This window comes from Lissotriton vulgaris, chromosome 7, assembly GCF_964263255.1.
Source record: "Lissotriton vulgaris chromosome 7, aLisVul1.2, whole genome shotgun sequence".
Classification (NCBI taxonomy): domain Eukaryota; kingdom Metazoa; phylum Chordata; class Amphibia; order Caudata; family Salamandridae; genus Lissotriton; species Lissotriton vulgaris.
In genome coordinates, this window is record NC_141695.1 from 1,661,451,822 (window position 1) to 1,661,478,745 (window position 26,924).

The following is a 26,924-nucleotide window of genomic DNA, read 5'->3' on the forward strand; positions in this document are numbered from 1 at the left end:
AGATGTGGTGCAAGTGATTAAAAGCTTACCTTTAAATAAAGCGCCGGGCCCAGATCGTCTGACTACTGCCTTCTAAAAGGCATACGCTGGGGAGTTGGCTCCCAAACTACTGGCGGTTTATGAGGAAGCACTAGAGATGGAAATATTGCCTCAATCAATGAGGGAGGCTATGATTATCACACTATTGAAACCAGAGAAGTCTTAAAATGATTAAGATTCCTACAGGGCGCTATCTTTGATAAATGTTGATGTCAAAATATATGCCAAATTACTGGCAAATCGTCTCCAAGTCATGTTACCAATGATTGCATTACCTGACCAATCGGATTTTATCCCGGGGAGATCGACGTCGCATAATTTGAGGACGTTGTTCTCAGTCATTCATTACCTGCATCCTAGTGTTCAAGCGGCGGCGATATTCCTTGATGCAGCTAAAGGCATTTCACTCCTTAGAGTGGTCATATCTGTTTTTGGTCATCCAACGCATGGGATTTAGCCCCTTATTTATCAAAAGAATAAAACTGCTGTATGAGGCGCCAAGAGCTAGGGTCCGGGTGAATGGCATGGTGTCGGGTCCTTTCCGAATATCGAGAGGTACAAGATAGGGGTGTCCACTGTCACCATTGTTATTTGCTATAGCTATGGAGCCGTTGGCTGCACGGATACGGCAGCACCATACTGACAGAGGGATAGGATTCAGCGCGCGTACTCTTCTGATTTCTTTATACGCAGACGACGTCACACTCTATATTCTTGATACGGAGCTGAATTTGGATCCAGTGCTGCAGGGATTTGTCAGATTTGGGGGATTTTCTGGCATTTCTGTGAATTGCTCCAAATCTGTAATGTTTCCACTAACTGATAACACGAGGGAGGTCTGCTCTGAATTCCCCCTTCAATGGGAGGCTACTGAAGTGAAGTATTTGGGGGTGTGGCTTAGCCGTAGCCTTCAAGACATATGGATGTTAAATTTCGGGAGAACTTATGCATGGCTAGAAGGAAGAGTGGCTCTTTGGTCTACATTGCCTCTATCAGTGGCTGGTAGGGTGGCATTGGCGAAGATGATCATATTGCCTAAATTTCTTTATCTGTTTGTTAATGTGCCTTTACCACTTACTAAACATTTTTTTGCACTGCTGCGTACACAGCTGCTGTCCTTAGTATGGGCAGGGAGGCAGGCCAGGGTGTCCTGTGATCTCTTGACTCTTCCCCTGAAACAGGGAGGACTGGGGGCTCCGGATATGCAGCTGTATGCATTATGCGCACAAGCGTAATTCCTCCATTTCTGGATACATGAGACACCATTTCAGCCCCATGTTGCGGTGGAGAGGGATGCGGTGGCACCGACACCGCTAGCTGTGGCACTGTATCGCACTGTAAGTAGGCCACGAGAGGATGTGGATACAGCTGGGACGTTATGCTGGGCATGGAGGGGGATGCAGAAGCGGACGGGAGTGAAGACGCTTTATGCCCATCAATGATTCTGGAAAATAATCCTATGCTAGCATGCATGACGCAGGGTGTAGATAAGACCCTCATGACTGCTCTAAAACTGACTACCTTTGCTGACCTTTACCCAGAGGGAGTCTTTAGGCCCCCCCGCTAGGTACTGACGAGGGTGGTGTGCCATTTGCAGAAACATTTTTATACCACCAAATACGCACTGCGTGTCGTGCGATACATGCGGAGCTCCCTAATGCATCCCAAATCATGTTACCACTGAAGCATGTACTTAAATCACAGTCGGCCAAAAAGCTGATTTCGAGGCTTTACGCACTTATGCAGTCTTTTCACCCAGTTGTACGGCCTAAATCTATGGAGCTTTGGAATGGGGAGTTGAGGCCAGTTGACAGACTTGCCCCCTAACTACTGCTTGCATTTGATCCACTTTAAGTTCTTACATAGATTTTACCGAACTCCGATTAGTTTGCATTGTATGAAGTTGAGGGACGATGCTAGGTGTTGGAGATGTGGCTATGTTCAAGCTTCCTTTCTTCACATGGCATGGGATTGTCCGCACTTGCATAGTTACTGGAGCCAGATATATGTTGCTGTAAATAGAATAATAGGCAGAGTTGACCCCCCATGCCCACTGCTGGGTATTTTGGGATATGTGCGAGACACAATGCCCAAAAGGCGTAAACTGCATGCTCTGTTACTGTTACACGCTCGTAGACAAGTTGCTATGCGCTGGGGTAGAAAGCGTGTGCCAGAATTATAAGGTTTGGTTGCTGGATGTGTCCTATGGGCATACTCAACTGAAACTCTTTTGGGAGCAGATGCCGTCCACATTCCGCCCAGAGATATATGGGAACCATTCTTAGAGTGGGCACGGGAAGCTGAAGCACAGGAGCCACTAGATTTGGATTGCACTGAGGGGCAATCGAGTGAGTAGTTAAACCAAATTGGCTAACACGGACTGTGGCTGTGGTTGAGCTCCAATGTCGGGGTAATGGAACATGTTTATTACTTTAAATGTGTAGTATATGAACTGTGTAAAGCTTTGTAACAGTAAGGATACACCGACCTTGATAGTTGGACTTCTGCTGATGTATGTTTTTTATGTAATTACAAAGTGCAAGACAATTTGCTGGGTAGGAATTTTGCTGTTAAACACTGAAACGGACACTGAAATGCGAAATGCTATAATATTATCGATCACTTGTCAAATGGATATGTTTTGACTGGCTACGAGTTGGCACACTGTCCTTTGTTATGCTTTATGTTTTGAAAACCAATAAAACATACCCAAAAAAAAGAAAATACATCTAAAATCAATATGGAATAAACATACCTGTGACCCACTTTCATCAAAAATAATGTGAACTGCTGTTTTGGCGACAGAAATTGATTGTTTCTTAGTAAACCCCTAGTCATAGAAAGAAAATTATAATGCAACACACAATATTTTTATATTTTTAAAATAACAATTCGACAGTAAAATACAAATTGTAAAAACAGCAACATGAGCAATTGTTGTAATTCTGATAACCAATTTACTGGGGCAAACAAGTAACAAGAATACATGTTTCTACTTCCACGTAAAAAGTGGACCATTCATAAAGCTGAATATTTTCAAAGATAGAGTTTAAAGTCTATGGGCCTGATTCACAAAAGTAACATACACTTTTGAGTAGGTTTACTAATTTTCAGTTTTCACAAACTCCGATTGTAAGTTACTACTGAAAAAAAACACAGTATCGAAGTCCAGCACTACACATGGCCAAACACAGACTGAAACACCCTCCCATAGAAAATAATGGTAGTTGCAGTACCAATGGTTTGCCATGTGTGGTGCCCAATTTACTACGAAAGTGTAAATTACAAAAAAATAGTACGTTACTACAAAAGTGTAGTTTATGAATACTGAAAGGTAGTAAACTTACTCAAAAGTGTAAACTTATTAAAAAGCGCAGTTTGTGAATCAGGCCCTATGCATTTAAATCGGGAAATGTCTATTATAAAGTAGGCATTACATTGTAATGCATTTACAATGCAGTCAGTACCACAACTGAAAAATTACCAGTAGTTCCTTTACAATGCAAGTGATTGAAACAGCTTGCTTTAAGGAATGTGGTGTTGGACTGGTGCTGGATTTTATGTCCAACACCTTCCCTATTGATACATAGACTGGAGTTGGAATATTAATTTAAACTATTCCAAAGTCCAGTGCTTCCCTAAAGCAAGTCGTTGTAATGACATGTGTTATAATAGAACTTGTGGTAATGGCAGTCAGGGTACTGACTGCGTTATTAAGCCACACGTGGTTTTTGCATGCGTGGTAACAGATGCTATTGCTTTAGACCAGGGGTCTCCGACTTTTTCTGTAGTGAGCGCTACTTCTGATCAGTGAAAGCCATCATGAGCTATTGAAGGCTAAGCAACTCACACATTGTTACCACACGCACACACCCAGCTTAATTGGCTTCAAGCCTAATGTCCATATAGCCAGATGCTACAGTTTGAACAAAATACTGTGACTAGGTACATTGACAGGGCTACCATGTGTGTCAGAGAACGCATGGTCTCTGGGGATGTATGGAAATGCGTGCTTACGAATGGGATATTTGTGTACGGGTGAAGGGGAGACTGTGTCATATGTACTTGTGGCACAGGACACACCTTTCACCATATGTGGCACCATTAGATGTATAACAAAAACTGGGAGAGATTTAAAGTGCAGAAAAATGTTCAGCAAAAATGTTAACATTTTTCTGCACGTTAACTTTTTTTCAACTTAAATTAATGGCTATACTTTTCACTTATAAATATAGCACTGTATCGAGAAAATTAAACTGAAGAATTAACTTTGTTGATCTGGATTCGATAAAACTCATCACATTGGGCCCGATTCACAGAACTAACTTAAGACAAAATCCTAAACTTACTACTTTTGGTATTCACAGAAGTTAGGATTTTGTCTTAAGTTTGCCTTAAGACAAACTTAAGACAGACTTAAGTTAGGATTTTGTCTTAAGTCTGTCTTAAGTTTATCTTAAGACAAACTTAAGACAAAATCCTAACTTCTGTGAATAGCAAAAGTAGTAAGTTTAGGATTTTGTCTTAAGTTAGTTCTGTGAATCGGGCCCTTTGTTTTCCCATTTCCAAGTATTACATTTACAACTGCCAAGCATCTTGCTCCCAATGGTCTGTAGACATTTTTGTATACCATATTTTTATTGATTTTCATACCAGTACAAATTCTACAGCCAGTAGTTCCTATTAGAAACATTGCAAATGTACAAGCAAGAAAAAATTAAACATTCCAAAAAATAGCTCCCATCATCCCACCACCCTCCTCGGACTCAACCAACAGTGTTATACATATCTAGTGGTCAACCCCACCATAGGAAACAGTGATATACCATACCATATCATACATACATACCATGACAGAAGCAGTACACATGCAATTACATTGTCCCATACTCAGTGGACTGTAGACATGGTGCCATATTTATAACATAAAAATACATTTCTTTAATTGGGAGGAATTTTAAGTGAATAAACATACTTCATAAAACATTAAGAGATATTTGGCTTAATTGAAAGTGGTGAAAGACAATAATGTTTATACGTTGGTGACTAAAGTATGCTAGTAAAATATGTTTACCGTAAAAGTATAAATTGTAATTCAATTTGTGTTTTTTTATATTATGTGGGCATTTTAACAGTTTTTTTGCCTTTTTAGGCATGATATCAAACTGTCAAATAAACTGAAACTGAAAGTGGAGAAAGAAGTGAATGCTTAATGTTTCATAGAAAAAGTTTTCTTCGCTTTACATTTATACCATTTGAAAAAAAATGACTATTTTTCAATTATAAACATGGCACACTGGCCACTGGGAGCAAAAGGTCCTCTACTAGTAAAACTTGTCACACTTTGAAATGGTCGATAATTAAAATTATGAGTTAATCATTAAAGAATTCAGAGACATCATTTTGCTGTCATATTCCAATGTAGACCCAACAAAGACTTTTAATTATTGAATACTTCAGTCCTTCACCTCTGTGACCCAGCCTGGCCCATAAATCTGACTGAGCAGTGGTCATTACCCGGTTCTGCTATCTGCAGGCTGATGAAAATAATGCAAACTAAACACAGCCTTCCTTTAATGTTAAAAGAATATTGTGACCCTGTGCTTATTTAAAAATGGACTCACGGCTAACTACTTTGAAAGTGTCTGGGAGCTACTGGTAGTTCGCGATCGAATGGTTGGATCGTGTTCAACTGGTTGGAGACACCTGCTTTAGACAGCCACAGGAACCCAAATGCCCGGCAGAGCAACAAATCAAAGTGATGATATGAAGTGTCTCTGTTTTCACTCTTATCTCATTCTCCTATCCCCATGTATATAGTTTGCCTACATATTAAAACTGTGCGTGAGATTAACTGTGGGAGTATCAAAGTGCAGAAACATACATCTCTACCATTTGATCCAGACTACTAGATTAGAACTTCCTGATATAATGTGTTGATAATGAATACTATTTCATTTCGCAAGGCTGGAACCTTTCAGTTACTATTCAGATTTTTTTTATTCATATCTGTATTTTAAATATTTTTATCTAAAAGGTAGTGAATTAAAATGCATAAATGTCCTGCTTAATAACATTTGTCATCCTATAATTTATAGACCGAGGGTATATCTATTAATGCCTACCAGATAACTACACTTTGTAACATTTAAACTACCTAGATAGCACTTTAATTTTTCATTGAGAAATAATACATTAATTCTTACCTTATATTTAATTGCACCATAGATTTTTCTCGTCATCTCAAGGACATCCAAGGCAGAATCAAAATATATTTTAATTTTACTACCTTCTTTGCAACCAATTTTCATAGGGATTTTCAGGGCAATATTAAGTAATGCTTTTGATTGATTGTCCACACCTATCCAAAACATATAAGCAAATTACTATCATATTAGAGTGTAACAGCACTACCTAACAACAAGAGGTAGTGCATGCACAAAACAAATGTTTATCAACTCATTACCAAGACACCTGAAAGGTTTTATGCATTAACATTGGCTTCTGGCGTTTCCGGGTTTCAAATTAATCCAATCTTTAATACAATTTTGGTTGACATGGAATCATTGAGCTGAAAACGAAAACATCTGAAACAACAATCCTAAGTTTCCAAATTTTTTTATATTTGTGCAGAAAGGATCTATAGCAGATGCTAACGTTACTATCAACAAACTACAGAATCACTTTAAAGTTTCTTAGCATACTTTCAAGCCATACCGTAAAAATCAATATCAGCCATCAACAGATCAAGACAAATTAGGCACATATTTTCAAGAGGCCGGTCTATTTAACATTAAGTCTGTTTATTAAAGAAAATATACTTAGTCGCATAATTTTCACCCATTAGGCAACATAGGAATAATATACTGATGGCCCAATTTCTAACTAGCAATCATTGGTGGGTCTACGATCCAGCTTCAAAGTGCACATTATGGCCATAAGAATCTAGCATGAGACAAATACATCATGACTTTCCATTCAAGCCTAGATATATTTTTCAAAGCACCTACAGTTAGTTAATCATAAAAGCTTTATTTGATTATGAAAATAATCATAAAAGTACCTTCTATATAAAACATAATAAAGAACACATTAAAATAACATAGCATAGCAGCAGTGAACAGTATATTTGAGAATAGGACCAAACAGCAAAGTACTTCTCCTAGCTCTTTCGTGTTTGAAGGGAAAGGAAATCTGGACTACCTGCTTTAAAAGTTTTAGAGCATTTCGATAAGAGGTACTCAATCTGTGAGGGAGAACTCTGACAGGAATTCTGGAGGATTTGCAATATTTCTTTTACTCCGAAGTATACAGAACAAATTATGGCACAAAAGGGGGTGGTGACGGACAGAGCATCCAAATCAATCAAACACTCACACCCAGTCAAAAGATCTGGGTTTAATCCATCCCCGTTCTTTAGCCCACTCTGCCACCCCAGTTCAGACATGGCTATATGCAAATCAGTCTGACCCTGTGTCTCATGGGAACAGTCCAGCCCGAACTGCCAAGCCATGTCTTCCCTGGACCGGAAACAAGCTTCCGAGGACCGGTTTCTGGCATTCCAGCCGTCTTCAGGCATGGTATGCTCAGACGTGAGTCCCTTGCTCACTTTGCCGCTGGAAGCTTGTTTCCGGTCCAGGGAAGACATGGCTTGGCAGTTCGGGCTGGACTGTTCCCATGAGGCACAGGGTCAGACTGATTTGCATATAGCCATGTCTGAACTGGGGTGGCAGAGTGGGCTAAAGAACGGTGATGGATTAAACCCAGATCTTTTGACTGGGTGTGAGTGTTTGATTGATTCAGATGCTCCGTCCATCACCACCCCCTTTTGTACCTATTTATACCCTGGGGCGAGCCCGCCCCAGGGGTGGGTGGATGCATGTACAAATGGATACATTGTCAAGGAGAGCCCGAGTGGCTCTCTACACCCAGTTTGGTAGACTTCTAGGCTCGCAGGTCTCTACTACTCTCTACTACTCACTCTCTACTACTCTCTATTGAGCTCTACTCACTCTACTACTCACTCTCTAATACTCTAACTACTCACACACTCTACTACTCTACTACTTACTCTGCAACTCTCTAATACTCCCTACTCACTCTCTACTACTCACTCTACAACTCACTCTCTACTACTCACTTTCTACTACTCACTCTCTCCTACTCACTTTCTACTACTCTACTCACTCTCTACTACTCTCTACTACTCACTCTCTACTACTCTCTACTGATCTCTACTCACTCTCTAATACTCACTCTCTAATACTCTCACTACTTCTCTACAACTCTCTAATACTCCCTACTCACACTGCTACTCACTCTCTACTACTCTCTGCTACTCACTCTACTACTCACTATTCTCACTACCACTCACTCTATTACTCTCTACAACTCTCTACTGCTCACTAGTACTCACTCTACTAACACTCTACTAACACACTGCTACTCTACTACTCACTCTTTACTACTCACTCTTTGCTACTCACTCTTTGCTACTCACTTTTTACTACTCATGCTTTACTACTCACTCTTTACTACTCACTTTCTAATACTCTCACTCTACTACTCTACTACTTTACAACTCTCTAATTTTCCCTACTCACTCTACTATTCACTACTACTCACTCTACTACTCTCTTTCTCTACTACTCACCTCAATTAATACTCTCAACTACTCTCTATTACTCACTCTCTAGTACTCTCTACAACTCTTTACTATGCTCTACTACTCATTCTCTACTACTCTCTATTATTCTCTACTAACACTCTACTACTCACACTCTACTACTCACTCTTCCACTCCCTCAATTACTCTCTACTACTCACTCTCTACTACTCTCTACTACTCACTCTCTACTACTTTCTACTACTCTACTCTTTATCTACTACTCACTCTCTGCTACTCTACTACTCACTCTCTACTACTCACTCTCTACTACTTACTCTACTACTCACTCTCTACTCACTCTACTACTCTCTAATACTCACTATTTAGTACTCTCTACTACTCACTCTCTACTACTCTTTATTATTCTCTACTACTCACACTCTACTACTCACACTCTACTACACGCTCTACTACTCACTCTATTACTCTCTACTACTCAATACCTACTACTATCTACTACTCTTACCTACTACTCACTCTACTACTCACTCTCTACTACTCTACTACTCTTCTACTCACTCTACTACTCACTTTCTACTCTCTACTACTCACTCTCTACTACTCTCTACTCACTCTCTACTACTCACACTCTACTACTCACTCTACCACTCCCTCAATTACTCTCTACTACTCACTCTGTACTACTTTCTACTACTCTACTCTTTATCAACTACTCACTCTCTACTACTCACTCTCTCCTACTCACTTACTACTCACTCTCTACTACTCACTCTCTACTACTTACTCTACTACACACTCTCTACTCACTCTACTACTCTCAATTACTACCCTCTACTACTCACTCTCTAGTACTCTCTACTACTCACTCTCTACTACTCTTTATTATTCTCCACTACTCACACTGTACTACATACTCTACTACTCACTCTCTACTACTCACTCTCTACTATTATCTACTACTCATATTTACTACTCACTCAACTACTCACTCTCTACTACTCTTCTACTCACTCTACTACTCACTTTTGACTCTCTACCACTCACTCTCTACTACTCTCTACTACTCACAATCTACTACTCACTCTACTACTCACTCTACCACTCCCTCAATTACTCTCTACCACTCACTCTGTACTACTTTCTACTACTCTACTCTTTATCAACTACTCACTCTCTACTACTCACTCTCTACTACTCACTCTCTCCTACTCACTTACTACTCACTCTCTACTACTCACTCTCTGCTACACACTCTCTACTCACTCTACTACTCTCAATTACTACCCTCTACTACTCACTCTCTAGTACTCTCTACTACTCACTCTCTACTACTCTTTATTACTCTCTACTACTCACTCTCTACTACTCACTCTCCACTACTCACTCTCTACTATTATCTACTACTCATATTTACTACTCACTCAACTACTCACTCTCTACTACTCTTCTACTCACTCTCTACTACTCACTCTCTGCTACTCTCTCTCTACTACTCTCTACTCACTCTCTACTACTCGCTTTCTACTACTCTACTCACTCTCTACTACTCACTCTCTACTACTCTCTATTGAGCTCTACTCACTCTCTACTACTCACTCTCTAATACTCTCACTACTCACTCTTCTACTCACTCTACTACTCTACTACTTACTCTGCAACTCTCTAATACTCCCTACTCACTCTCTACTATTCTCTGCTACTCACTCTACTACTCTACTCACTCCCTACAACTCTCTACTACTCACTAGTACTCACTCTACTAACATCATCATCATCATGGAATCTTTATTTCGGCTTTTTGCCATAAAAGAATACAAAATAAAACAATGTACAAGGATGATAGTACAATTCATTAGAATAGACACAGTATTGATAAAATCGTTCATGCTAGAGTGGCACATGATTTCAGTATAACAATCTTGTCAACAAATGAACCTTAACATTCATTAGCAGTCATGCGCCTACGCTTAGTCCACATGGCTAGCAAGAACTGGGAAACTGCAAATACAATGTGCCTAGACGTATCAGTTTTTAAAATTCTAAAAGCTCTCCACAATCTACTACTCACTCTCTACTACTCTCTACTACACTCTAGTACTCTCTAGTACTCACTAACTACTGCTTTCTAACCTCTACTCAATTTTACTTCTCATTCTCTACTACTCGCTCTACTAAATCTGCTATCTACTACTCACTCTACTATCTACTACTCACTCTACTACCCTCTATTACTTTCTAGTACTCTTCATTAATCTCTACTACTCACTCTCTACTATTCATCTCCTACACACTATATCCTACTCACTCTATACTACTCTCTACTACTCTATACTACTCACTCTCTATTACTGCCTACAACTCACTACTACTCTACTCTCTACAACTCTCAATCAATCAATCAATCAGTGACACTTATAAAGCGCGCTACATACCCGTGGGGTCTCAAGGCGCTGGGGGGGGGGGGGGGAGCCGCTACTGCTCGAACAGCCAGGTCTTCAGCTTCTTCCTGAAGGAGAGGTGGTCTTGGGTCAGGCGCAGGTCGGTCGGGAGGGAGTTCCAGGTCTTGGCGGCCAGGTGGGAGAAGGACCTTCCTCCTGTAGTCGCTCTTCGGATGCGGGGGACGGCGGCGAGGGCGTGGTTGGCTGATCGGAGGTGGCGTTTGGGAGCGTAGAAGTTGACTCGGCTGTTGAGGTAGCTCGGGCCTTGGTCGTGTAGGGCTTTGTGTGCGTGGGTGAGGAGGCGGAAGGTGATTCTTTTGTTGACTGGGAGCCAGTGAAGGTCTCGCAGATGTCCGGAGATGTGGCTGGTTCGTGGGATGTCGAGGATGAGTCTGGCTGAGGCGTTCTGGATCCGCTGGAGTCTCTTCTGGAGCTTGGCGGTGGTCCCGGCGTAGAGGGCGTTGCCGTAGTCCAGTCGGCTGGTGACGAGGGGCTGGGTGACGGTCTTCCTGGTCTCGGTGGGGATCCACCAGAAGATCTTCCGTAGCATGCGTAGGATGTTGAAGCATGCCGAGGAGACGTTGTTGACTTGCCTGGTCATGGCGAGGGAGGAGTCCAGGATGAAGCCCTAACTGCTCACTATCTATTAAATACTACTCCCTACTACTACTCTCTACTGCTCACTCTCTACTATTCACTCTATTAATCACACTACTAACTCTCTAGTACTCACTCTCTATTACTCTCTAGTACTCTCTACTCACTATGTACTACTCACTCTCTACTACTCAATCTGCAAAAACAGCCTAACCTTACTCAAAACCTTTACTCTTTGCCTAAAGGCTCTAGTGCCAAAAATGCCATAGGTCTCATCTTTATTACACATAAAGCAATTCTATTTGTAAACAGGAGCTATTTAGCTTTAGCTTTATTAGTGTTTTTCACACTTTCATGAACATACCATGCATATATATCTATATACGTAGATATATGTATGTGCATATATATATATATATATATATATATATATATATATATATATATATATATATATATATGTATATATACGTACATATATAAACATATAAACATCTGCATATCTATATCAATACCAATATTAATGCATACTTACATATACATAGATGCACACATATGCATGTTATGTACATGGGACTTTAGAAAACACTAATAAAAGCAAAACTAAAAAGCCACCTAATTACAAACAGAATTGCTTAAGCTTAACTAAAGCCGAGACCGTTGCATTACAAATGCTTGTTTATTTAGATTTTCTTCTGCATCCAGCAAAAGTGTATTCATAATACAGGAAGTATTGTCATTACAGCATCCCCAGCATGTTTTTATACATGATACTAACATCCTGTTTCATCGTGCCTTGTTTTCATTAACTGCTTCTGTTGAGAGGGAGTCTTCATTTTTGTTATAGCTGGGCCATTTACCCGTTCCGTTACCAAACGTGGTCCCATCCTTTCTTATGATGGTTAGCCTTTCACGTATTTCAATACCCTCATTTTTAGGTTTCGAACCTGGCGAGGCCCTCCCAGTTTGAAAACTATTGTCTTCAGTATGGATGTCGGCCCCGCCTCTGCCTCTCATTGGTTAGCTCCATAAATGGAGGCTAGCCATTGGGAGACAGAGGCTGTCAATCGTGCTTTCTCTCGAAAACGCGATTCGGGGGCGTTTCTGGTGCTTTTTTTAAGCCCCGCCCCTTTGTCCCGGGCCGCGCTGCGATTGGCTGCCGGCCCGGGACACCCCCGTGACGTCATTCCCGGGCCGCGCTGTGATTGGCTGCCGGCCCGGGACACCCCCGTGACGTCAGCCAATCACAGCGCGGCCCGGGAATGACTGGGAAGAAGCAACCCCGGCCGTGTAGTTATGATTAACGTGAGTGCAAACGTGCTGAAAGCGAAGGGGCGATTATGTAGGGGACGTGCGTGAGTGTGAGCGCAACATGCTCTCCCGTCAAGGCGTTCCACGCAATAAGATGCCACGGGGAGATAACACGGGGAGGACAGAAGGGGGAAACCTGGGACGAGCAGGCATCACCTGTCGTGCGTCAGAGACGAGCCCCCAACACACAACTTGCACGTGCTTTCCGTCGGACCTCTGAGCTCCCTTCTCCCCATACCGTCCCGCGGGGGACGCCGGTGACCCTGGCACCGAATGAACCCCCTCCTACTACCCGCCCTCCCTCCACTTCACTACCACTACCCGCCAGCGCACCCGACCGCACCCCTCCAGCCCCGAGACTTGCAGAATTCCGTGGGGTGCAGATGGTTGAGCAACCCACGTGAAATGAACCCGGATACTTCAGACACGTCACAGGTCCGCTCCACTGTGCAGCAATGACGGCCACAGCAGCGGGTCCGCGCAAAGACACACATTCAGTCCGAACTATTAGACCCGGCCACGTGTTGCTTGCAGCCGCGTCTTGCCCGCACCAACACTAGCTTACTCCCTGGGGTCCTGGGCTGCAAGAAAGGCGCAAGAAGCGCGCACCGGGTGGTTTTAAAAGTTTCCTCGGAGGGACTCTTTGCTATCTCAAAGTGTTTTCTGCGCCGCGAGCATAGTCAGCTTCACTCACCTTAGTTCCTCTGCGGGAGCGGGGACTTTGCGGAGCACCGGAGGCGCTGCACGGGGCAGGTGTGCCAGGTGCGCTGCTCCGGTACCAGGGCGCTGTCGCGGTGGCAGGGCTGCTGCTGCGCTGCACGGGGAACGCCGCTGCGATGCTGAGGTGCCGCGCCTTCCTCGCTTCTCCGCTTGCCTCTCCCTCCCTCCTCACACCTCTTGTGGGAGTAAAGTCTTCACTAGAAGGAGCACCGGTGTTGGATTTTTATAGTTTGTCCCCTCTGGTGGCATCACGCAGCGCGCGCCTAATCTGACGATATCTTGACACCTCATGCGCACCGGCTGCTTGTGAATAAGTAATGCCCAGCCCCCCCTCCCCCACCCTGCTCCGCCATAGCCCCTTGTCACCATTCACCGTGCCCCCACTTATGCACGCACACTGCAAGCGCCCGCCTGTGACGCAGGAGGCCCCCAAGCAGCAGGCTCGGCACCAGCCGCCCATTGATAAAAATACCTGAATGAGGTGCAACACATGGTCTCTCATTCGCAGCCCCAAGAACAGAGTGACACTGACACTTGCTCCGGATCAGGAATGGGGCCACAGTGGGCCGTGCTGCCCCCTGGGGTCGGGTCATGATGGAGCAGCAGCCTCTAGTCTAGCCCTAACCATAGAGTCGCCGTGGGACATGTTGCCTCCTGATGAGCCAGGGGAGGGGTCATAGTGGGTCATGCTGTCTCTAGCCCCAGAGATGGAGTCACAGTGTGGCATGATACCCCTGGTTCCGGTGAAGGGGACACAGTGAGGCATTCTGCCTCTAGCCTCTGTGGGGGGATCACAGTGGATGAATTCTGCTTCCAAGCTACCCATGGGGCACAGTGTGGCATGATACCCCCAGCTGCGGAGCGCGCATTGTGCCTCTTAGCCTCAGTGGTGTGGTCACAGCGAGGCATGCTGTGTCCAGGCAAAGGATGGGGTCACAGTGGGAAATGAAGCCTCACACTGCAGAGATAAGGTCACTGGGGTGGGGTCACAGTGAATTTTGAATTTGAATTTTTTAGGAATTTGTAGAGCGCACGTTCACAATGCAGTTTCATGGCGCTAGAGAGGTTCCTGGGCAAGAAAGAGTAGAGAGGACTATAGGCTGAACACCTGCTGGAACAAGAAAGTCTTGAGAGCCCTACGAAACTCCATATAGGAGGGAGAGAGTCTGATGTGGGGCGGAATGGTGTTCCAGAAAGTGGGCGCGAGAACCGTGAATTTCTGGCCTCCCGATCTTGATTTCTTGAAACGGCGGATGACTAGTAGGGATTTGGTGGATGAGCGAGGATCTCTAGAAGGACTGTAGTTGGTGATGACAGAATTAATAAACGCTGTCTGTGTTATGTTGTACTTTCTATGTGTCTGCTGTACTCTCTGGGTTCCTATCTCTTTAAACAGTCAACGTGTCAATTTGTTCATGCTCTGTATTTCTGCTGTGCACCTTGAGTGTTTTTGTCTATTTGTAGTATATGTTTTTATTGATTTATTAATGAAGAACCTCTACTGGAAACACTGTGCTCCTTAACACGATGGTACATTAGATATCTATCACCTGAAATTGTTGGTAAATAGGCGGCGAAAGTGATAATACATTGAAAATACAGTACGTTTAATAGTACTCTGCACTCATTTCATTTATTAATTTTGCAGTGTTACTCTCAGTTTCACTGTCTGGACATTGTGTACGTAAGAATACACACACTCTTTGGGTGTAATTCGTCTGTGGACACTGTCTCCTTCTGTCTGTGTAATAACAGTTGTTATGTTGCTTGTATTCTTATAGCGTGTGTGCGGCCATTGGTATGGCCTCACAGCTCCAACAGCCTGCTTCTTTACAAACCTGGTTTTGAGGGTTTCGTTACAGATCAAAGTCTAATTTGGTTTATGAGGTGTCATATAGCATATTTGTAGTTTTGTTATTGTTTACATTTGGGGCGTGCTGCTCATTGCTAATTAGAAGATTTGATGGATGTGGACAGAGTGCTTTCCAAAAAGCTTGGTGGTACCTAAATATTAGCTTGCATACTGTACGGCATGGTGTTATGCGAGTGTGCGCTAACTGGAGTCAGCAGGTCACAAGCAGTGATATCCATGACCTACCCTGACTGTGTACAGTGCATGATTGGTTTTCTGTTTAACATACTCTTTAGTTGGTTGGTGTTTCTTGTATTGGTGTGGCTGCATGATTTTGTGAGCCTGAAAATAACTAACAATATTTCATATTTATGCTGTGCTGGATGTGTGTGTTTTGTCTAATAATGATTTGCATTGGATGGTTATTCTTATTCTTTTCCAAAGGCGAAACCGTTGCATTGTAAATGCTTGTTATTTATTTTGGCCTCTTTTTCTGCGATCTTTGCACATACCCACTATTTACTAGGGGTGGGCGGACATCTCCGTTCTTCCCACGGAATGTGCGCAGATTTGCCCCTTCCGCCTTTCGCAATGTAGGCGGAGAAACTAGGCAAATCTCCGCACACTCGGGGCGTAACGGAAGTTGGCCTCCCGCCCGCAGTATTAAATAACATTAAAAAGCCTTAAAATAAGATTTAAAATAAACTTACCTTATCGGCGGAGCATCCGTCTCCATCGCGCCTTCTGGGAACTGCGCATGCGCGGGAGCCTGCGCATGCGCATTCCTGGTGAGGAATGTGCATGCGCAGTTCCCAGAAGAAGGCGCTATGGAGACGGATGCGCCGCCAATAAGGTAAGTTTATTTTGAAACTTATTTTAAGGCTTTTTAATGTTATTTAATACTGCGGGCGGGAGGCGTGCGTCGCGTAACAGAACTATGCGGAGATTGGTTCAATCTCCGCGCCTCTCCGCCTAAGTCCCTTACGCGACTTACGCCCACCCCTACTATTTACCTCTCATTACTTTTTAGCGTATAGTTGTTTAGAGATGGACACCCATGCAGTCCATCACCCCTTTTTTTAACACCACGAGATGTGGTATCTTTCGCATTGTTTTACTTAGAGAGCCTAACGGACATTTCTTCTCGTGTAGTTCTAACACGTTTGTTGATGCAACTGCATTCAGTCCATCATCTGTCTATACTCTCATCACATGACACAGGTCATTTCCGTTCTACCTTGTTTTTATTCCGTTCCATTTTCGCATTGCGGTAAATGCAGACTCTCCGCATATTTTCCTGACTTTGACTATACTCGTGATCACCGACTCATTTTCGGTAAGTTTTGACTATTCTTTTTATTCTTTTAGTCAGTCGACCTTCATTAGGCATTTGGTCCTAACTCTGAGTTTATCAGGAGGCGTGCGTCGTGTAACAGAACTATGCGGAGATTGGTTCAATATCCGCGCCTCTCCGCGTAAGTCACTTACGCCCACCCCTACTATTTACCTCTCATTACTATTTAGCGTATAGTTGTTCAGAGATGGACACCCATGCAGTCCATCACCCCTTTTTTTAACACCACAAGATGTGGTATCTTTCGCATTGTTTTACTTAGAGAGCCTAACGGACATTTCTTCTCGTGTAGTTCTAACACGTTTGTTGATGCAACTGCATTCAGTCCATCATCTCTCTATACTCTCATCACATGACACAGGTAATTTCCGTTCTACCTTGTTTTTATTCCATCCCATTTTTGCATTGCGGTAAATGCAGACTCTCCACATATTTTCCTGACTTTGACAATACTCGTGATCACCGACTCATTTTCGGTAAGTTTTGACTATTCTTTTTATTCTTTTAGTCAGTCGACCTTCATTAGGCATTTGGTCCTAACTCTGAGTTTATCGGGAGGCGTGCGTCGCGTAACAGAACTATGCGGAGATTGGTTCAATATCCGCGCCTCTCCGCGTAAGTCCCTTACGCGACTTACGCCCACCCCTACTATTTACCTCTCATTACTATTTAGCGTATAGTTGTTCAGAGATGAACACCCATGCAGTCCATCACCCCTTTTTTTAACACCACGAGATGTGGTATCTTTCGCATGGTTTTACTTAGAGAGCCTAACGGACATTTATTTTCGTGTAGTTCTAACACGTTTGTTGATGCAACTACATTTAGTCCATCATCTCTCTATACTCTCATCACATGACACAGGTAATTTCCGTTCTACCTTGTTTTTATTCCGTTCCATTTTCGCATTGCGGTAAATGCAGACTCTCCGCATAATATCTTCCTGACTTTGACTATACTCGTGATCACCGACTCATTTTCGGTAAGTTTTGACTATTCTTTTTATTCTTTTAGTCAGTCGACCTTCATTAGGCATTTGGTCCTAACTCTGAGTTTATCCTACGCAGAGGATCCCATTTTATACCATCCTTCTACATCTACAGTTTCATCGACTCTTATTTTGTGTCGAACTAGCTGCGGTCTTTGAGGTGAGCGCATGGGGGCTCACGGCAGATTAATCTATCCAGCACTTTTACTTTTTGGTTTCTCATGGAATGTTATTTCCATTGTTACAGCTCTGCCATACACGCCCCCTTAATAAAAAGAGGTTCAGAGTACTCTATGATCTTCTATGGTGAGTTTTTTTTACCATTTAGATAATGCTGGTGTGGTTATATCTCGTTAACCACCATAATGATTTATGCCGATGTATAGGGATTTTTATTAGGATTAGCACACTACGGTTTATGTCTGCGTATTGGGATGTGGACTAGAATCAGAGCATTATTATTTTGTTTTACACCTTTTTGGTTGATTTATTCTTTAGCACTCTTGGGTGACTCTACACAAAGTGTGGCACATATTCATTTATGCGATTAAACAAAGTGGAATCCACTCAGGAAGTGGTGGTGGTCCCTAAAGTGATGGGGAACACATGGTGTTGTTTAAATGCCCCTCACACACCAACAGGCCCCTTGGTGTCATGCTTCATCATCAGGACCTTCGCACCCCTCTACGGGATGCGGCGTGCTACGACTCACGACTACGTAGGAGCACTAAGCAGCTGTTGCAGTTACCACATGGATGGTGGCCCTGTATCCCTTGTAGTCTTGTCTGTTTCTCTCTGAATGGAGGGGGTCTCGTATGGACAAGCATGTCTTTTAAGTTCCTACCCCGTTTGTGTGCAAACAGTGGTTTTTCCAGTGACAGAGTACCACTTGTAAGTATGCGCCAATGTTTGTTGACCAGTTTTGCAACCTGGTTGGTTACTGGGCTGTATGTGGTAACACAGACTGTTCTACCTGCTTGGTTGTCTTTTTGTGGGTTATCTTCCAAGAGGGCCTCTCGGTTGTTGTTCCTGGCTCTCTTCATAGCTTTTTGGATCACCTGGTCAGGGTATTTTCTTTGTCTCAGTTTCTTGCTGAGATTCTTCGCCTGACTTTTATATTTTGCAATGTCACTACAGTTCCGACGTAGGCGGAGGAACTGCCTGTATGGTAGGTTCTCCCTCAGGTGACGTGGGTGAAAACTGTCAAACCTGAGGAGACAGTTCCTGGCCGTGGGTTTAAAATGGGTCTCTGTTTTCAAGAAGCCTGCCTCATGATAAATGTTCAGGTCCAGGAAAACCATGGTACTGTTTGACATTTGGTGGGTGAATTTAAGGAATGCGTTCTGGTCGTTAAGCCAATGCATGAACTCAGAGATCGAATTCTCATCCCCTTCCCATATCACCAAGATGTCGTCGATATATCTTCGCCATGTGTGGATCCTGCCCCTGAAGGGGTTGTTGGGGTGGAGGATCTTGGAAGACTCCAGGTGATGGACATAGAGTCCCGCCAGACTTAGGGCAAACGTGCTTCCCATGCTGGTCCCATGGCTCTGCCAAAACAGAGTGCCCTCATACTAAAAAAGTTTTTTGTGAGCACTAGTGAGATACACTCTATCACTACACTACGAGGAGTGTGGTATCTCCAATTGGTGGAATGGAGTACTTCCTCAATAATTTGTAGTGTCTCATCATGTGGGAGGCTCGTGTAGAGGCTCTCTACGTCAAGGCTTAGAAGCATTTGTGAGTTTGGGTCAAAAGTCTGGTTCTGTAACAGTTGTAGTACCGCTTTGGTATCTCTCAGATATGTGTCGGTGGCCTGCACACATTTTGTAATTTTTTTTATTTAACACTTTTACATTTCATGTGAGTAAGGTGAGGATACATGCTTATCCTTGTCCTGAAGAAGGAGCCCCTGCGCTCCGAAACATGTTGACACTCTGAAGCGGTTGTAATACCCTAATACGTATACCTACAACCCCATTCTGCACCTTTTTAATAATACCAGGAGGACAGAATAAATTATTTTTTTCCTACGTGCCAGGTATTTTTTAAGTTACCCACCTTTTCACCTCACTTCACTCACACTTTCCTTTAGAACACACTCCCTCACATAGTTCACTGCTTAGTGCTCCTACGTAGTCGTGAGTCGTAGCACGCCGCATCCCGTAAAGGGGTGCGAAGGCCCCGATGATGAAGCATGACACCAAGGGGCCTGTTGATGTGTGAGGGGCATTTAAACAACACCGTGTGTTCCCCATCACTTTAGGGACCACCACCACTTCCTGAGCGGATTCCACTTTGTTTAATCGCATTGCCAAGGGAGACTGAATCCACTGACTCTCTCTCTCCCCCCTCTGGTTATATCTTACATATTCATTTATGACCTATTGACACCATACCATGAGTTTCACATATTCCCACTTACCATGTCCTTATTGTTAACCATTGTTGTGGTAATGTAATCCACCCATGATAGCTTATCCTGATGAGTAATTATAGAATGTTTGTTGTAGGTTTGCCCCTGAAATAGGACTTTCCAATCCTGAAATGCATCGGGCCGCACGCAAAATACAGATGAATTATCTTCCTTTTGCGTCCTTTGTAGGAGAGTAGACTCTGCTTCCTATGGTTACTCCCACTTTTTGCTGTGATTCTCTGGTTTTTCGATTTTAGTGTGGCTGTGGACCTGCAAATCAGGCCCACAGCCCAGCTGTTCTCTCTCTAAATTGATATCATGTACTTTAGGTACATATCAGATTGGTTACTGTGTCACCCTTGTGAGCCCCTGTATAGTGTACCATAGGTACCCAGGGCATAGGTGCAACCTAGGCCTACCAGGGGCTGCAGCATGTATTGTGCCACCCATGGTTTGCCTTCCAAACTGACACCACAGGTATGTTCATACAGCCTGGGTAAGGTGGTTTATTCACCCCTTACTTAAATATAGTATACCTATATCTATATATACATATAGACACATATACACCTATAAGTCACTCCTATGGCAGGCCTTAACAATCCTGGAGGCAGAGTGCTTGGTTTTATGGTTTTATGTGAGATGGTGCCCTAGCGTGAGCTGAGCCCCTCTGCAGCTTTTGGAACCATCTCCTTATAGCTGTTCTATGATATAGCCATACCATATACTCTTAAGTGCATTACAATCCTCGTGGTTAATGCTAACTTTGGTTTGGCTTCATCAAAACATGGTGTGTTAGGTATCAAACACTTTGGAATACTACCCCCCCTCCGCCAGTCCTGGCGGCCGGCGTAGCATTCCACCCTTCTAGAGGGAGAAGACATGTAGTTACTGGTTTACCCGGTTAAAGTTAAACACAGCCTCAGCATCACAAAATGGATGCTGCTGCCACATACACGAGTCTGGCCTCCTGTTGCTGGACGAAACTCCGGCAGGGGAGGTCTGGACAATAGGTTTCCTGTCCAAGGAGGTGCCGGCACCTCCCCAGACAGGCTTTTGTGTATTGGGGCAGGGAGGGCTGCATTCAGTGAATGCTTTCCAGACACTGCCTGGGGCACACTAGGTGCTCCATGCATTTCCCAGTTCAAACCGGTTGCTGGGGCACTCCGCCCCAGCTCTGGCGCGGAACTGGACAAAAGGAAAGGGGTGTAACCACCCCCTTCCCAGGTCCACCCATAGGAGTCAAGTCAAGTCAAGTCATAAGATTTGTATAGCGCACTACATACCCAGAGGGTTTCAAGGCGCTTAGGAAGGGGAGGAGGATTATTTGTCAAATATCCACGTTTTAAGCTGCTTTCTGAACGCTAGGTGATTCTGGGTGAGGCGAAGGTAAGCGGGGAGTGAGTTCCATGTTTTGGCAGCCAGGTAGTCCAACCCCTAAACTTAGTATAAGTATGGGAACCCAGTCACTAGGACTTTAGATTATCCTGGACGAAACTTTGAAACATAAATCCTGGACCTTCGACATTCCATTTCGACTGGAAGACGAAAGACATCTCCCTTGTGGTCAAGGAGTGACCACCTTGTTCAAACAGGCACCAACAGCAACAATGCCGTTCTGCATTTTCGAGGCTCCCGCCGAATCCCGAAGAATCTGCGACACAGGACACGGACTTTCAGACATCCCTGACCGAAGCTGAGACCTGTGGCGCACACAGGAGACGTGGGACCGGAACTCCTGGACATCCTGCATTTTGCAAGCTCCACTCACTTCACGAGGTAACTCGAAGTTGTGCGTTGGGGTGCTTGAAGCCCCAGACCCAAGCACCATTTGCACCGAAGCTCAGAGGCCCCACTCCACGAGAGACCCGTTGGCCCCACTTTTGCATTTCAGCTCGCCGCATCTTTGCAGTTCCTAGTCCGTTGGCTAGTGAGCCCCCCAAAGACTTTCTTTTGAATCTAACTTGCTTTCCTGGTTGCTCCAGGCTTGCTCCAACTTCCCGACAAAGGAGAAGTTCCTCAGACCTTGCTGGTCTGCACCAAAGCCAATCTCGACATCCTGCGTGGGTTGTGTTTGCCAAGGCTTGTTGGCTCCAGTCCGGATACCGACACCGCAGTCAACTAGATCCTTTGTGGGACAGCTCGAATCCAGCTCCTGGTTGTTGTCGACGCCTCCTGGTCCTCGTGGCCGAAGAGACAAACTTCACATCTTCACCTGAAATCACCCGACATCTGGTTCCAACTTTCTATCGCCGCCCTGGCCCTGGCAATTGACCCAGACTCTGTGCCTTCTGCTTTCAGGTTCTACAGATCTTCGATCCAACCGGACACTTTTCCTCTGGTCGCCTGCAGCACTTCTTTGCAGCTCTCCATTGAAAAAGACGACGAAACCTGACACGAAAAGACACCTATGCACCCGGCTTCCCTGTGTGAGGTAACAAGAGTACTCTGGTGCTCCTGTGTGTCTTGACTCTCGAAGTGTCCTAATTTTAAAGGGTTCCATCGCAGTCCATCCGGAAGTGTCCTTAAATTGTAAATTTGTAACTTCTTCGTTTCCCTTAGAAAGTCAATGGTAACCTGCGGCTGTGTTTAGACACTGCACGCATCTCCCATGGGCCTCCTACTTCCTAACCTTTGGTTGTTTAGAGTAGCCCCAGTGATTCCACCGGCCCCAGGCCTGTTTTTAGGTCGAGCCTGGGAACACGCATCCGAAGGATGCGGTCCAGGTGGAGAACTATAGCTAGCTGACTCGGGGGAATGACGGACAAGAAACTGCCACGCGCTTCTCCCCGGCTGGATTCAGCTGCGTGCACGCGCACCCACACTCACGCATGCGCACATCACAGCCACACGCATACACAGCCACACACATACACAGGCACGCCCCCCCGCACCTACACACACACTAGCGCACCTACACGCACACACAGAGACCCCCCCCACACACACACCAGCGCACCTACACACACGCACACATACAAAGACCCCCCCTCCCCCCCGCCGCCGCAATCGTACACATACACATACACACACACACACCAGCACCGGACCCCACTCACCGGCTACGCAGGATTTCTCTTCTCTGGGGTGGCCCCGGGGCTCTCCGTAGCTCACGGGAGGACTCGGCTTCTTTGCTCCATCCCGGCGGGCTGCCAATCATAGCTCAGCAGCAGGCGGGACTTCCTTCTTTCTTCTGGCCCGGCCTACGTCTTCTCTCCCGTTGCCTGGCTTCCTGCCTCAGGGGTCCGCCAATGGCAGCGCGGCCCGAGCAGGGAGGCGGGCACAGCGTTTCCTCTTGTTTTAAATACAGTTCAATCACTGCACGGTAATCTCGTTTTATTAAAGGTTTGCCTAGTAGAAACTTTATTTTGATCGTTGGAAAGGACAGGAAGTAGAGTGAAAGAGTTCGGAAATGCCTTTTATAGTGAATCTGTTAAAGGTGACCCCTCGTGGCATCCTCGCGGAAAGGTTTGTGTACTGAAATTACCATGAAGCCAGGAGTTCTAAAGTGTGTGACGGCAGTCATTATTTTTCTAGTGGAGACGTGGATAATTATAGTTTCAAAATGCCTCTTTCTCTTTGAGCTAGGATATTTGTGTATGGGGTTCTTTTGTCGGTTCCCGTAGCTTTGCGTGACGAATTTTGGCCACGTCGTAGCGCTTATTTCTTTATGCAGGGTGTACTTAGAATACACAAAACTGACTTCGGAAAGCAGCGGGGCGCTCCACAGGGCGTCCCCTCTCCTGTAGTGACTGTGGGACGTGTATCATAGCTCAAGCGCCCCCCTCTGCCGTCTAACTGTGTTAAGCCGTCTGTATCCAATGAATGGTTCCCACTGTTCCTAAATTAGTCTCAATTTCCGTATTACGCCTCTGAAATTCTTTGAATTCCACGAACTAAAGTTTCCCCATTTCTGTAAGTTTGAGCCATTTCTACATCTGTTTTTCCGGACTTGCCTTTTTATTTATTGTTCCTCATATAAAATCCTGAACACGAAGCGATAAAGTGCTTTACAGCATCATTCCAAGGTAACAGGACACGCACGACCATTACGTCTTATAGTGTAAGTGCTCACAATTTTAGGATTCTGACCGTGCAGCAAGAGGCGAAACGAAAAAAAAGCTGGGTGAAAATAGTGATCGATTGAGGTATTGTGAAGCTCGACAGGTGCCCGAAATCGAGCCTGTAGAACTAACAATGTAATTAATTAAAGGCAGAGGATTTTTTCAGAGGGTTTAAATAACACCATCACATGTAACGGCGAGAACGTTTTAGAATTTAGAGTGATAGCGTCCAGGGTACTGTAAAACGTATGCAGTGCTGCATGCCCCCGATGAGGCTGCGAAGTGCTCCATTTCACATCAGTTTCCGGATGTCCAAATCAGAGTTAATTGTTGTTGTTTGTAGTGATGCATATATGAGAAGTGTGTGAGGGTCATGGCATGTGCTCACAAACTGGTCAGAGCGCGCGGCGAAGGTATAACAAATGAAACGTGTCACACAAACATCTACTGGGTGGGACAATGTAGCTACGACGAACCGCGGCGCTCGGAGGTGGAAACATTGTTGAAAACCTAGATATTAAAGGGCCCTGAAAGCCGCCCCATTGTGTCTTATACAAGGGTACGAGCAGGGCTTTAAGTGGGATAAAAAAACTGGGGGGTCTCTTAAAGGAGGGCCGATATAATTAAGGTTGTGGCTTAAAAACACCTAAGCTAAAATAATCTGTGCTGCCCCACTGGTATTTTGCTGCTTCTGTAATTGCTTCCAGACATATAATACAACAAGTAACATTACGGCTACAACAAGCCAGGACTACTGGCTTTGCCATTGGATATTATTTGCATAAGATAAATAAGCAACAACTATGGCTTTGTTGCATATAATATTGAACAAGCTTTAAAGAACTACAAAGAGTCTCTTTGAAGTGACATCCAAGGCAGGGAAGGGTGGTACTGCTGCACAGTTAATATTTGCTTTACACCCTGAGGATGAGGGCAAAAACGGAGAGCCCGCTAGACATCCATCTCAGCACCTGCTATTTAGAACTGCCAGTGCTGAGCACTGGCAGGACCCGCCCCACTTAAAGCCCTGGGTAAGAGGAGGTGGCTCAACTTGGTGACTCAATCTGAGGAAATAATGCTGCAGCCTAAGTAAACGCAAACCTCGTACAGCCGTCTTGGTGGTGTCTTAATACAACTAAATACAGAGGTGGCTTAACAAAGGGACTCAATCCACCGACAGGTGACTAACAGGAGCAGTCGACAAAAACTTGCTTCACAAATAAGGCCGTCCACACCAAACAGCAGGATCAGCCTTTTTTTCCTTCCTATTTCAACACATTGTATGCTTAAGTGGTTCGTGGCATATCTTCTTAAGCGAAGATTGCACAAGACTTTCCCGTATTCGTGAGTATGAAACAAATAGTGAGTCTTTTGTGTTAACGGCAACTGTACACCGTGCTCTCCGTTGGTCAGGTTTCAAGGAGGGTTCTACAGTGTTTGCACTCCATATATTCACTCAGAAGGTGGCTCCGGCCAAAGACATGGGTTACCTTACATTAAGGGGTCCTATAACGTGCTATGATCGTGTTTGTCCTGCAGCAATTACCTGGTGGATGATTGATTACCTGTAACACATACAACATCTCCCGAAACACAGCGCCTTGAATACAGGTGTTGACGTATGTCTGTTTACCCCTGACTAAGGGGGTGGGGTTACGTTTTGTGGCTGAAAGGCCTCTCTGTAGCCTTTTTGTACCGCCCTTGGTGTAGGAGAGAGATGGAGCATTTCACGTCCTGATGAGGTCCTTTTAAAATGACAGATTGGGTCGAAACGTCTGTTGACAACAACTCAGGGGTAGTGTATCGAAGATTTGTAGTTCTAAAAGGAACAGTTATGATTGGACTTCAAACCTGTGCAAATGCAAGCAGCCCTGAGTGTGTATTTATTTTGTGGATCATTTTTAGGTCTCGCGCCTGCGATGCATATGGCGAAGCCATATGCCATCGCGCAGGCGCGATACTATAGTTGCCTGGTCTGCTTCCCAGGAGACAGGAGACTATCACGCGCACGCTCAGGAAAGCGATCGGAGCCGGCCGCCTGCGCGCATTCCCAATCTCCTGTCTCTCTGTTCACTAAAGTGGTCCTGTGCCATGAACACAGCTTCAACATGACCGCGCTATATTTTTTAACGCTTCATTTTGTTACTACTTGGGCATCAGATGGCAGGCATGGGAGGTGTGCGGGGGAGAACGGGGCAGTTTTGCCAGCGCACCATATGCCATCGCGCAGGCGCGATACTATAGTTGCCTGGTCTGCTTCCCAGGAGACAGGAGACTGTCACGCGCACGCTCAGGAAAGCGATCGGAGCCGGCCGCGCGCGCGCATTCCCAATCTCCTGTCTCTCTGTTCACTAAATTGGTCCTGTGCCATAAACACAGCTTCAACATGACCGCGCTATATTTTTCAACGCTTCATTTTGTTACTACTTGGGCATCAGATGGCAGGCATGGGAGGTGTGCGGGGGAGAACTGGGCAGTTTTGCCAGCGCACACCAGCCGACCTCGGGGACACTGCT

At 44.6% G+C, this 26,924-nt stretch overlaps 1 protein-coding gene across 1 annotated transcript in view; it reads right to left on the reverse strand.

The window, feature by feature from the left end:
- SYCP2 (synaptonemal complex protein 2) overlaps positions 1-26,924 on the reverse strand; it is a 3,993,018-nt gene that overhangs the window by 3,113,007 nt on the left and 853,087 nt on the right. Inside the window, exons 15-16 of the mRNA XM_086932653.1 lie at positions 6,246-6,400; positions 2,795-2,869 (exon numbers count right to left, since the gene is read on the reverse strand). Of these exons, the coding sequence (XP_086788779.1) occupies positions 2,795-2,869; positions 6,246-6,400 (230 nt within the window). The remainder of the gene's footprint in view (positions 1-2,794; positions 2,870-6,245; positions 6,401-26,924) is intronic.